The following is a 13,269-nucleotide window of genomic DNA, read 5'->3' on the forward strand; positions in this document are numbered from 1 at the left end:
TATGTATACACAGATATCTGTAAACATACACATATACACTTATACACATATATGTAAGACTGTCCTAGACTTATTTCCTCCTATCATCTGTATCCTCTGAAGGTTGACAGCATCTTCATTCCTATGTCCAAATCTCTCCATGTTTTTCTAAATCAACCAGCTCATCATTTCCTACACCATAGCATTATCTCTTTCTGGATTCAAACATCTTTCTTCATAGGATCTCTGAGGTTAATTGGATATGTATAATGGTCAGAACAATTTGATCGCTCAAAGTCGTTCTTAAAACAATATTGCTGTTACTGTATACAATGTTTCTCTTGGTTCTGCTCATTTTGCTCTTCATTATTTCTTGGAGGTCTTCTCATGCTTTTCTAAAATCATTGAGCTCATCATTTCTTACAGTAAAGCAAAATTCCATCATGAACATGTACCATAATTTGTTTAGTGATTCCTGACATGATGAGCATCCTCACAATTTCCAGTTCTTTTCCACCACAAAGAGAGCTACTATAAATATTTCAGAATACGTAGGTTTTTTTCCATTTTTCCCTAATCATCTTGAGGAATAGTAGCTTTGGGCACAATTCCATATCTCTTTCCACAATGGCTGGATCAGCTCACAGATCCATCAATGATGAATTAAGATCTTGATTTTTCCACATCTCTTCCAACATTAGTCATTTTCCCCTTCTATCATTTTAGCCAATATGACAGGTGTAAAATGATATCTCAAGGTTTTCATTTCTCTAATCAATAACGATTCAGAACATTTATATGACTATAAATTGTTTTGATTTCTTCACCAGAAAACTGTCTATTCATATCCTTTGTCCATTTGTCAATTGTGGAATGACTCATATTCTTACAGATTTGACAAAGTTCTTCATATATTTGAGATATGAGACCTTTATCTGAGTAACTGTTCATAAATTCCTCCTCCCCCGCCAGTTTTCTGCTGTCCTTCTGATCTTGGCTACATTTGTTTTATTTGTACAAAACCTTTTTAACTTAATGTAATCAAAATTATCCATTTTACATCTCACAACACTCTCTGTCTCTTGTTTGTCCATAAATTGTTCACCTATCCATAAGTCTGATAGGTAATATGTTCCATGTTCTTCAAATTTTCTTGTAATATCTCCCTTTATATCTAGGTCATATATCCATTTGACCTTGTCTTGATAAATGGTGTAAGATATTGGTTTATGCCTAATTTCTGCCAGACTACTTTCCAGCTTTCCCAATAATTTTTACCAAATAATGAATTCTTATTCCCAAAACTTAACTCTTTACTCTTGTGAAACACACTGGATAACTATATTTGTTTGCTGCTGTAGATTGTATGTTTACTCTGTTCCACTGACTTACCTTTCTATTTCTTAGACAGTACCAGATAGTTTTGACAGTTACTGTCTTATAATATAATTTAAGTCTGAGATCTAGTACTGCTAAATCTCTTTCCTTTACTTTTTACACCGTTAGTTCTTTTGATATTCTTGATCTTTTCTTCTTCCAAATAATTGTTGTTATTATTTTAGCTAGCTCTATAAAATAATTTTTTGGTAATTTAATTGAGATGACATTGAATATGTAGATTAATTTTAGTAAAACTGTCGTTATATTGGCCTCCACTTACTCACAAACAATATTTTGCCATTCATTTAAATCTGATTTTATTTGTATACCAAGTTTTTAATGGTTTTCTTCATATAGATCCTGGGTTTGTTTTGGCAGGTGTATAAACAGATATTTTTTTTTAAAATGGGGGCATCTTCTAGCTATCTCTTCCTGCAGGATCCTATTGGTAATATATAGAAATGGTGATAATTTATGCAAGTTTACTTTACACCCTGCTACTTTTGTCGAAATTATTAATTACTTCAATTTACTTTTTAGTTGCGTCTTCAGGGTTTTCCAAGTATACCATCATATCAATTTGCAAAAAAAGATAGCTGTGTTACCTCCTGCCCTATTCTGATTCTTTTTATTTCTCTTTCTTTTTGCTTTTTCTTCTTATTGCTATTTCTAGGATTTCCAATACAATACTGAACTGATGACTATGGGTTATCCTTGTTTCACACTTGATCTTACTGACAAGGCTTCTAGCTTATCCCCAATGAAAATAATGCCTGCTAATGGTTTTAGATAAATGCTTCTTATCAATTTAAGAAAAAGTCCATTTATGCTTATACTTTCAATAGCTGTAACAGAAATCAGTGTTGTACTTTATCAAATACTTTTCTGCACCAACTGACATTATAATATTGTTTTTGTTACTTTTATTATTGATATAATCAACTATGTTAATAGTTTTGCCTTATCAATATGTTGTTTCATTACTATCATTTTCTTTATTGAAATTAGGAGTTAGTTCTATTATTTGTTCTTAAACCCATACATTCCTTAAGACTAGGTTGTTAAGTCTCCAATTAGTTTTTTCTGTTTCCACAATCCCTTGTTAAATATAATTTTTATTGCATTGTGATCTATAAAGGAAGTATTTGATACTTCTGCTTTTAACTATAAAATGTTTGTGCCCCAATATATGATCAATTTTAGTAAAGGTACCATGTACCTCTGAGAAAATGGTTATTCTCATTTCTATTCAATTCTCTTCAGCTATCTATCATATCTACCTTATCTAAAATACTATTTAGTCCCTTAACTTCTTATTTTTTGGTTAGATCTGTCTAGTTCTGAGAGGGGAAGATTAAAGTCCCCCACTATTACGCTAGTGTTGTCTATTGCCACTGGTAATTTTTTAACATTTTTTTAAAGATTTAAATGCTACGGTACTTGGTGCATATAAGTTTAGTACAGATATTACTTTATTATCTATGGTACCTTTTATCATAATGTAGTTTCCCTGTTTATCTCCTTTAATTAAATCTATTTTAGTTTTGACTTTGTCTGATATCAAGATTGCTACCAGTGTTTTTTTTTGCATTGGCTGAGGCATAATACATTCTATTCCAGCTGTTATTTTAACACTGTGTTTATTTCTTGGTTTTAAAGGTGTTTCTTGTAGGCAGCAGATTGTCAGATTCTGATTTTTAATCCATTCTGCTATCCATTTCCATTTTATGGGTGAATCCATCCCATTCACATTGCAAGTGACAGTTACTATTTCGATATCTCCCTCCATCCTATTTTTTCTCACTATTGTTCTTCTCAGCCTCTCTTTTTACCCTATCCCTCCTCTAGTTGACTACACTACCTACCTCCCAGGGCGGAGCCAAGATGGTGGAATAGAAGGACGGACCTGGAAAAGCTCTCCCCCAATGCCCATAAAAAATGACTCTAAACAAATTCTAGAGCAGTAGAAGCCATAAAATGACAGAGTGAAAGAGATTTCCAGTCCAAGATAGCCTAGAAGGCCAACAGGAAAGGTCTATTGCAACAGGCTCAGAGTGGTGTGCGGTCCAACTTTGTCCATGTGGCGCAGCAGGGACAGGACCAGAGCAGGCCTCAGGGGGCAGAGTCTCCAGCAGCAGCTGTGGTTCCCAGATTTCTCAACTCACAAATGTCAAAGACAGCTTCAAAGGTCAGTGAGAAAGCTCATTCACCTGGGTGAGAAGGGAACATGGTCTGGCCCTACCTGCAGTAGCCACTGCAGCGGCAGCATCAATTTTTGGAGCCCTCTGCCTAAAGACCCTGGGGAAATTGAGCAGCTGATCTGGACCTCAGCCCTGAGTGGCAGACCTGGGGTGAGGAGGAGCGCTGGTGTGGTGGAGTTGGAGGTGGTGGTGCACAGGGAATTCTACTTGCAGATCCTGGGCAGAAAAATTTTTGGTTGCTCCAGTTCAGGAGAGGAGTAAACTCCTCTCCCTTGATTGTGCCACCGTGGAGGAACTGAGAACTTACAGGTTCCTAGAGTACACCCTCCTCTTGACAAAGGACTCAAAAGTCAAGTAACTGGCTGGGAAAATGCCCAAAAAAGGGGAAAAAAATAAGACTATAGGTTACTTTCTTGGTGAACAGGTATGAGGAAGAACAATGCATACCATTAGAAGAAGTCAAAGTCAAGGCTTCTGCATCCAAAACCTCCAAAATAAATACGCAATGGTCTCAGGCCATGAAAGAGCTCAAAAAGGATTTTGAAAATCAAGTAAGAGAGGTGGAGGAAAAATTGGGAAGAGAAATGAGAGCGATGCAAGAAAATCATGAAAAGTGAGTCACAGCCTGCTAAAGACCCAAAAAAGTGCTGAAGAAAATAACATCCTTAAAAATAGACTAATTCAAATGGCAAAAGAGGTCCAAAAAGCCAGTAAGAAGAATGTTTTAAAACAGAGACTCAGCCAAATGGAAAAGGAGGTTCAAAAGCTCACTGAAGAAAACAGTTCTTTAAAAATTAGAATGGAGCAGATGGAAGCTAATGACTTTATGAGAAACCAAGAAATTACAAAACAAAACCAAAAGAATGAAAAAATGGAAGACAATGTGAAATGTCTCATTGGGAAAAAAAACTGACCTGGAAAATAGACCTCGGAGAGAAAATTTAAAAATTACGTGACTACCTGAAAGTTAAGATCAAAAAAAGAGCCTAGACATCATCTTTCATGAAATTATCAAGGAAAATTGCCCTGATATTCTAGAACCAGAGAGTAAAATAAATATGGAAAGAATCCAGTGATCACCTCCTGAAAGAGATCTAAAAGAAAAACTTCTAGGAATATTGGAGTCAAATTCCAGAGTTCCCAGGTCAAGGAGAAAATATTGCAAGCAGCTAGAAAGAAACAATTCAAGTATTGTGGAAATACAATCAGGATAACACAAGATCTAGCAGCTTCTACATTAAGGGACTGAAGGGCTTGGAATATGATATTCCTGAAGTCAAAGGAATTAGGATTAAAACCAAGAATCACCTACTCAGCAAAAGTGAGTATAATACTTCAGGGGGAAAAAATTGTCACTCAATTAAAGAGAGCATTTAATTTCAAGCATTTTTGATGAAAAGATCAGAGCTGAATAGAAAATATGACTTTCAAACAAAAGAGTCAAGAGAAGCATGAAAAGGTAAACAGAAAAGAGAAATCTTAAAGGACTTACTGAAGTTGAATTGTTTACATTCCTACATGGAAAGATAATATTTGTAACTCTTGAAACTTTTCTCAGTATTTGGATAGTTGGAGGAATTACACACACACGCACACACGTGTATGTATGTATGTATATATATATGTATATATACAGCTATATATAGATATGTAGACAGAGGGCACAGGGTGAGCTGAATAGAAAGGGATGATACCTAAAAAAATAAAATTAAGGGGTGAGAGAGGAATATATTGGGAGGACAAAAGGAGAAATGGAATGGGGCAAATTATATCTCATAAAACAGGCAAGAAAAAGCTCTTTCAATGGACGGGAAAAGCGGGGAGGTGAGAGGGGAAAAAGTGAAGTTTACTTTCATCACATTTGGTTTAAGGAGGGAATAACATGCACACTCAATTTGGTATGAAAATCTATCTTACACTACAGGAAAGTAGGGGAGAAGAGGATAAGTGGGGTGGGGAGCATGATAGAAGGGAGGGCAAAGGGGAGGATGGAGTAATTAGAAGTAAACACTTTTGGGGAGGGACAAAGTCAAATGAGAGAATAGAATAAATGGGGCGCAGGAAAGGATAGAAGGAAATATAGTTAGTCTTACACAATATGACCATTATGGAAGTCTTTTGCAAAGCTATATTATAGCCTATATTGAATTGCTTGCCTTCTCAGTGGGGATGAGTGGGGAGGGAGTAAGGGAGATAAGTTGAAACTCAAAAGTTATAGGAACTAATGTTGAGAATTGCTTGTGCATGCAACTGGGAAATAAGAAATACATGTAATGGGGTATAGAAATCTATCTTGCCCTACAAGAAAAAAAAAAAGATGAGGATAAGGGAAGGGAGGGGTATGACAGAAGGAAGGGCAGATTGGGGAAAGGGGTGATCAGAATGCTCAGTGTTTTGGGGTGGGGGGAGGAGAGAGATGGGGGAAAAATTTGGAACTCAAAGTTTTGTGGAAATGAATATTGAAAACTAAAAATAAATAAATAAACATTAAAAAAATAAAAAAACTGAACACTACCTCCCTACTTCATATTCTTAGAGCCTCATTTATCTTCTCCTCTTATCTTCCTTTTCTTGCTTCTAACCACTAGTCTAAATGTCCCTCCCTTTTCTTCTCCCCCATCCTCCTAAATCTTAATCTACATACTCTTCCACATTACCTCCCCATCCCATTTCCTCACTGTCTTATTTCTTTATAAATTTAGAAGACTTTTATTCCTTTCTAAATGTTTATGTAGTTCCCTCTTTAACTCAGATCTGATAAGAGTAGGGTTCCAGCACTACCACCCCTCTACCTTCACCTGACTCTTCTGTATCAATTCTTCCTCTCCTACTTCATTTATATGATATTTGCTCTTTTTACATTTTCCTACAATTTTGCTTTTTAGAATCACCACATCATTTTCAGTTCTTCCCAATCTTTCTTTCATGCTTTCTTTCACAATCACAAATGATAATCTTAAGCATGTGATTTACATTTCCACACATAAAAAGTAAATAGCTTGTTTTTACTGAATCCCTTTGTCATTGATTTTTTATGTTTCCATTATATTTCTCCTGGAACTTATATGTCAAATTTTCTTTTAAGTTCTAGTCTCTCTGCAACAAAATCTTGAAAGTCTGTCAGTTCATGGCATGTCCTTATTTTGGTTCAGGATTATACTTAATTTTGATGGGTAAGTTGTTTTTGGCTGCAACCCCCGTTCTTTTGTTCTCCAATATATGTTCCAAGACCTGCAGTCTCTTGATGCAGCAGCTGCTAAGTCTGGTTAGTTCTAATTGTGGCTCTGCAATATGTTTTTTTTTCTTGTTGTCCATAATATTTTCCTCTTAACCTGAGGTTTTTGGAATTTGGCTATGATATTCCTATAGGTTTTCATCTTGAGATCTCTTTCAGGTAGTGGTAATTTTTTCTAGTTCTACTTTCCCTTCCTGTTCTAAAACTTCAGAGCAATTTTCTTTGATTATTTTTTGTATTATTGTATCCTTTAAGATAGTCCAATTATTCTTATGTCTTCTCTTCCTGATGTGTTCTCCAGATCAGTAGTTTTTCTTATGAGATGTTTCACAATCTTTTCTATTTTTTCATTCTTTTTGTTTTATTATTTCTCAATTCATTCACTTCTCCTTGTCCAATTCTAGTTTTTAGGCATTGTTTTTGTCCTTAAGATTCTGGATCTCCTTTGCCAGTTGGCTGACCTTCTTTTCATAATTTTCTTGGACTGTGTTTTTCCCCCTGAATTTTTCCTCAATCTCTCTTATTTGATTTTTAAAGTCCTCTTCAAGCTCTTCCAGGAATTCTTTTTTGGGCAGATGACCATTTGATGTTACTCTTTGATGGAGAAGAGGGTTTTTTTGCTTCAGTATCCTCTGAAAATGCACCCTAGTCTTCTCTATTCACATAGTATCTCTCTATGGTTGGGTTCTCCTTCTCCTTTGCTTGCTCATTTTTATTTACTTTTTATTATTTTTATTTTTTTAGCATCTTGTTATTATAATCACCTCTAGTCCTGGAGCATAGTACCTCTGGCTTCAGGTCCTTCTTGCTGTTATTTTTTGAACTTTGTCCAGAGCCCAACCTTGTCACTCCTTTCCCCCTCCACTTCACAGATGGGGCTCCCAGGTACACTACACTGGAAATGCTCTTGCTCCTCCAGTGGCTGTAACCTTCAGTTCTCCTCTCTGGCCTGGAACCAAAACTAAGAACTTAGCTCTTCTTGAAGTGCCAGCAGCGTCCCTGCCCTACATTCAGTGTCACTGCTTCTACACTCACCAGGCATGTGCTGGTTTCTTCTGGCCTTCACCCACATCCCAGGACTACATCTCAGCAGCACAGCTGGGCCTGTCTCGTTTGTGGAGGAAATCTGGAGACCTTGGAATTTTCTGACCTACTCAGCCATCTTCCTCATTTCTCTTTAGGATTTTATAACATTATTTTCTCTTCGTTCTCCTGTCTGACCACTCTTCAGTCATCTCAAACTGGCTGTCTGGTAGATGTCACAAACTCATTATGTCCAAACCAGAAGTATCTTTCTACCCGAAACCCTTTCCTCATTACAACTTTACTATTACTATCAAGGGCACAACCATTCTGTCACTTAGGTTGACAACCTAAATGTCAACCTCAACTCTTTACTCTTGGACTTACACCCCAATGTTTCCCATTGACTGTCAGATATTGTCATTTGTATTTTCACCGCATCTCTCACATATATTCCCACTTTTCTCCCCTCACACAGCCAACTACCCAGTACAAGGCCCTCAATACTTCTAAACTGGCCTATTGCAATAGTTTTCTACTAAATGGACTCCCCATCTCAAGTCTTTTCCTTCTTCCATCCTTTATTCAGCTACTAAAAGTGATTTTCCCAAAATGCAGGTGGGACCATATCACTACCACCCCAATTACTCAATAAACTCCAGTGGCTCCTTGAAGCCCTCAGTTTGGCAATAGAAGTCTTTTACAACTTGGTGCTGTCCTCCCATTATAGTCTTCTTACACTGTACTTCCTCTGCTTGTATTCTATGCTTTAGTAACAGTGGCCTACTTTTTCCTCACATGACATTCCACCTCCCAATGCTGTAGGTTTTCACTGATTGTCTCCCATGTTTGGAAAGTTCTTCCTCCTCTACTCCACCTCGTGACTTTCTTCAAGATTCATCTTAAACCCTACCTTCCTCAAGAGTTCCTTTCCACTGCTAATGCCTTCTTTTTAAGATTGTCTTCCATTTACACTGTACTATATCATGTATGCACAATTTTTTGAATGCTGCTTCCTCCATTAGACTCTGAGTTTCTTAATGGGAGCTCCTTTTGCCTACTGAACATCCCACATGTAGCCCAATGACTGGCACAAAGTAAGCACTATTACTCTATACATACATTCAAATATATATATATGTCTGAATATTGACCAATCTTTATGAAAGGGTAAAAAACTATTGTATATACTAAAATGTAACACCAATTACAGGAGAAATATCTCCTGATGATGCCATGTGGACTGAGCATTTTCTTTTCTTTAAAAGCTATTCAAACTGTCATTGAGGTTTGATTGGTTTAGGGGACTAAGGATTGGGCTTTGATGAAGCTTCCTGGTTGCACAAGTACAAAAAACTACAAGAAGCTCCTGAGCAGTTTCAACTTGTATATTATTCCTTTTCTGGCCCACTCCTAGGTGATCTCTCATCTATTGAAACCACAGACCCTCTTCATTACAATACAAAAGCTTCCTTTGGAGAGTCTTATTTTTCCCTTTCATGAAGAACCTCAAATCTATTACTTAGCTGCAAATGTTCACTGGCCAAAAGAGGGAAGAGGATTTGGGAAGTAAATAGCTGACTAAGAAGGTGGTATCAGAAAATGAAATTTAGATTTTTTTAAGCCACAGGAGAGCTATGGGCTTTTGACAAGGAATAGAATATACTTAATACAAGCCTTTAAAACACACTTGCCTAGAGTTTTCTAGGAATCTAAGGGGAAAGGAAAGGAGAGAGAGAAAACTGCTCACATAAACAAGCTCATCACAGAGAAACAGTAGATACAGTATTAGAAGAGGGATAGAAGAGAGAGCAGATAATTCATGGGAGACAACATCCAAGATGAAAACCAGAGACAAAATTCATGCCCTCAGATGTCAATAATACATAAAAATGTACAAAGTACCGGTAAACAGTGTCATTTAGAAATCCTAAATGGCAAATCTGACAAAATAGCTACTACTGAGATTTGATGCCTTGGGATTCATTACTGGAATAAAGCTCTGGATGGGTATACCTTATGGAAAAAGGAAGAGAAAGAGCTGCATTATATCATAAGAAGATTACTCATGTAAGAAACTCAGGAACCATAAAAAGAAAACATTGAGAGTAGCTGGGTCAAGTTCAAGAAACAAAACTGATAGTGTTGTCATAGTATGTTGTAGACCAACTATGCAAAAAGAAGAATGGGACAAAGAGTTAAATAAATGAATCACAAATCTAGTATGGAGGCATAATGTTGTAAAGATGAGGGAGGAGGACTATTCACCTTCTAATATTGTATTCTCTGCACCAAATTGGTAACATAACTTAATTTCAGCTTTCAAAGTGAAGGAAACAATAAAGCAAACTGTAAAGACCTGATCCAGATTAGTAAGAATGAACTAGGTACTGAAGAAGAAATGATGGAAACATTAGAGAGAAGTCCATCATGGAATTCACGAGAAAGCAGAAGAAAGCTGTCATAATTTGAAAGATATCCTAGATTTTGGGGAGGGAAGATTTCAAAGGGTTTAGAGAGAAGAACAGTAAGATCCAATGGCCTTGGATCTGAATGTAGGTCTTCCTGACTCCAGGATCAGTGGTCTACCTATTGCGCCACCTGGCTGCCCCATAAAAAAAGACATGAATGGAAGGAAGAACTAGGATAAATGCAAAGGAGATGCATGATCCTACAAGAATGTCAGAAATACTAAAGCCCCAAATGAAATAAGACTGATATGAATATTAATGATAATTTTTTTTAAAAAGAAGCTTTTCAACTATATTGAGCACCAGATGAAGATCAAAGGATGAGGATGAGGCTCAGTTGAGGTGAAAGTATTGATGATAAAGGGCACAATAGTGAAAAGGCTGAACTGTTTACTCATCCCTAACTTTGAGTCTGTTTTTTCTGACAAGGACAATTAACTTTGGACTGGGAAGAATAGAATAGAAATGGTTATAAGGATGCTAGAACCTATTACAACTAAGGAGATGGTAGATAGTAATAGAAGTCCCCTAAGTGCTCTCAATGAATTCAACTCACCATATTCACATCAGTTATTAATGTACTATATTTCTGATACACAAATAAGATTGGCACGTAAGACTGCTGTTACTGAACATCTTTGAAAGATCCTGGAAATAATGAGAAGGGCCATCTAAACAAAGACAAATATTGTCCCTATTTTCAAAAGAAGATTCTATGAACATCCTAAGAAAATAAATGGGAATCCTACAAGATGAGTGGACAGTTATTCAGCTCATTTCTTCAACTGTATGACATGATAATACACAACTCTGACATATCTTAAAATACCTCACAAAATACACTAAGCACATATTAAGTTTTAAAAGATTAGTAGCTCTCATTTTTCAGAGGTTCAGGGAACTTTAATTATTTTACCATTTGGTACACATTATCAAAAACCATAAAAATCCTCAAGTCTTCACATTAAAAGGAAGCAGTGTCATGTTGTAGAAAGCATTCCATTCTTGGTTCTGCCTTTATTTAGTTGAATGAGCTTATGGAAGTTTATTTAACTTTCCTATGCCTGATTCTTCTGCCAAATGGGTAAGCGATAGTGTTGGGAGCAGGGTTAGATTAAAAAGTCCTGTGAACTATTAAAATTCTATAATTCAATGATTCTAACAGATAATTCTCTTTTCCAAAGACAATAATATTAGAATAAATTAAATATAAGTTACAGCAGAGTGGTATGGTGAATATGGAACTGCCCTCCCAGTAAGGAAGACCTGGGTTCAAATTCTCCCTCTGACATGTACTGGCTATGGGGCCCTGAGAAAAATTACTTAACCTCTCAGTACTTCAGGCTACTCCTTAAGATTATAAAATGCAGAGCAGGAGCCAGTCTACATCACTATAGGGAAAGCACTGGGATGGATTTTTAAAATATAATTAAAGCAGAAAATGTTACTATTGTTTTGTGGAATAATAAGAACAAATTTTAGAAAACTGATAGATTCTTTGTTTTTACATTGTCTTCATTTTCAAATACTCTCTCTGGTACTTTTCCCACCCCTTATAATAAACATAAAAGAAAGGGGGGAAACTGGTGATTCAGCAAAATTAAACCAACATATCAACAAAGCCTAACAATACAGGAAACGTTCCCTATTGATGGTTCCCCACCTCAGCAAAGAGCAAAGGACATTTTTCTCTTTGCTTCTTCAGGATCAAGCTTGGTTCATTATAATTATACAACATAATAAGACTACATTTTACTGAATAGTGAAAAACACTCACTTTCTCTTTCCTTCTTCTTTAAACGTTTTCTTCTCCGATCAATGGAAGCCACTTCAGATTTCAATGACAGATAATGTTTCCTGATTTCCTGCAGTTTTTCTTGAAGGATTGCAATGCGTTCTGCACTTGTCATATTTTCCAGGTCAGCTATTGGTTTAAAAAAACTTCAATGAACATGTGCTTTAAAAAAAAATAATTCTATTTATGAAGGAACTAAAATCGAAAACTATGTAATCAGTTCTCTAAAAGTTGGTTAGAGAAAAATGCAATTAGAAAATAAACAGGATTACAAAATGAAAAAAATGAAATTTTCAAGCAACTCTTTTCACTTTTTCCTTGCCCAATCAACATCTGTAAATAATTAGTTCCCTGATTCCTTCTAGAGCTTCAGATGACCAACCTTTGTATTTTAGGACCCCATCCATCAGTAGGGTCTCAGACACCAGGCCCAATTTTGGTCTCAACGTGCCCAGAATCTTCTGACTGTGCCTCATTCCCTATGAATTTTCTATGATTCCAAGGATCTGCTATTGCATGGGACATCACTGATTCAGAGTAATAGAATTCTTCTCTTGGACTACATCTTTAACTGTCTCATTCTCTTGCTACTTAATTACTCCCAAATCTATTTTGTGTCTTTATTGAAAGGGCTAGTCACTCCTCTCCTCTCTGCTTTCCTGATTCGTTACTTTGGTTCTGTCTAAAGAAGAACTGTCTTTCCTTCATAACTTGAATCCTAGAGGTAACAAGTTCAACTATATACTACCTTCTACCCTTGAATCCCTTGCCCTACTGTCATATCACACTCAATCCCAACCCTGGGTCACTCCTGCCAGCTGCCTTTTCTATATCTATTCTGGAGGTGCTGAGAGAATCTACCAATAAACAAATTGCCAAGTATTTATTAAGTGTGTACTATATTTCCAGGCACTGTGCTAAGCAATGGAGGAAAAAGCTACAAAGTACAAAGCATAAAATTGTACCTACTCATGAGAAGCCGGCATTCTAATGAGGGAAGATCAGTACAAATATAATTATAAAAAGAAAAATTATATAATAATAGCATGACAATAATAATAGATAGCATTGATATAGCACTTAAAGCACAAAGTCAACTTATTTGATCTTTCAGCAACCCTGGGGGGGTAGGTGCTATTATTATCCCCATTTCTACAGATGAGGAAACTGAGGCAAAGAGAGGTT

At 36.2% G+C, this 13,269-nt stretch overlaps 1 protein-coding gene across 5 annotated transcripts in view; it reads right to left on the bottom strand.

Moving 5' to 3' along the window:
- Positions 1–13,269, bottom strand: part of ARID4B (AT-rich interaction domain 4B) — a 241,013-nt gene that overhangs the window by 5,270 nt on the left and 222,474 nt on the right. For all 5 annotated transcript variants that reach the window (XR_011975434.1, XM_072647526.1, XM_072647529.1 and 2 more), the window contains one exon: positions 12,067–12,213. Coding sequence is in view for 4 of the 5 variants with exons in the window: in XM_072647526.1 (XP_072503627.1) it covers positions 12,067–12,213 (147 nt within the window). In the remaining variant the exon portion in view is untranslated. The remainder of the gene's footprint in view (positions 1–12,066; positions 12,214–13,269) is intronic.

The sequence above is a fragment of the Notamacropus eugenii genome, chromosome 2 (genome assembly GCF_028372415.1).
Source record: "Notamacropus eugenii isolate mMacEug1 chromosome 2, mMacEug1.pri_v2, whole genome shotgun sequence".
NCBI classification, from domain to species: domain Eukaryota; kingdom Metazoa; phylum Chordata; class Mammalia; order Diprotodontia; family Macropodidae; genus Notamacropus; species Notamacropus eugenii.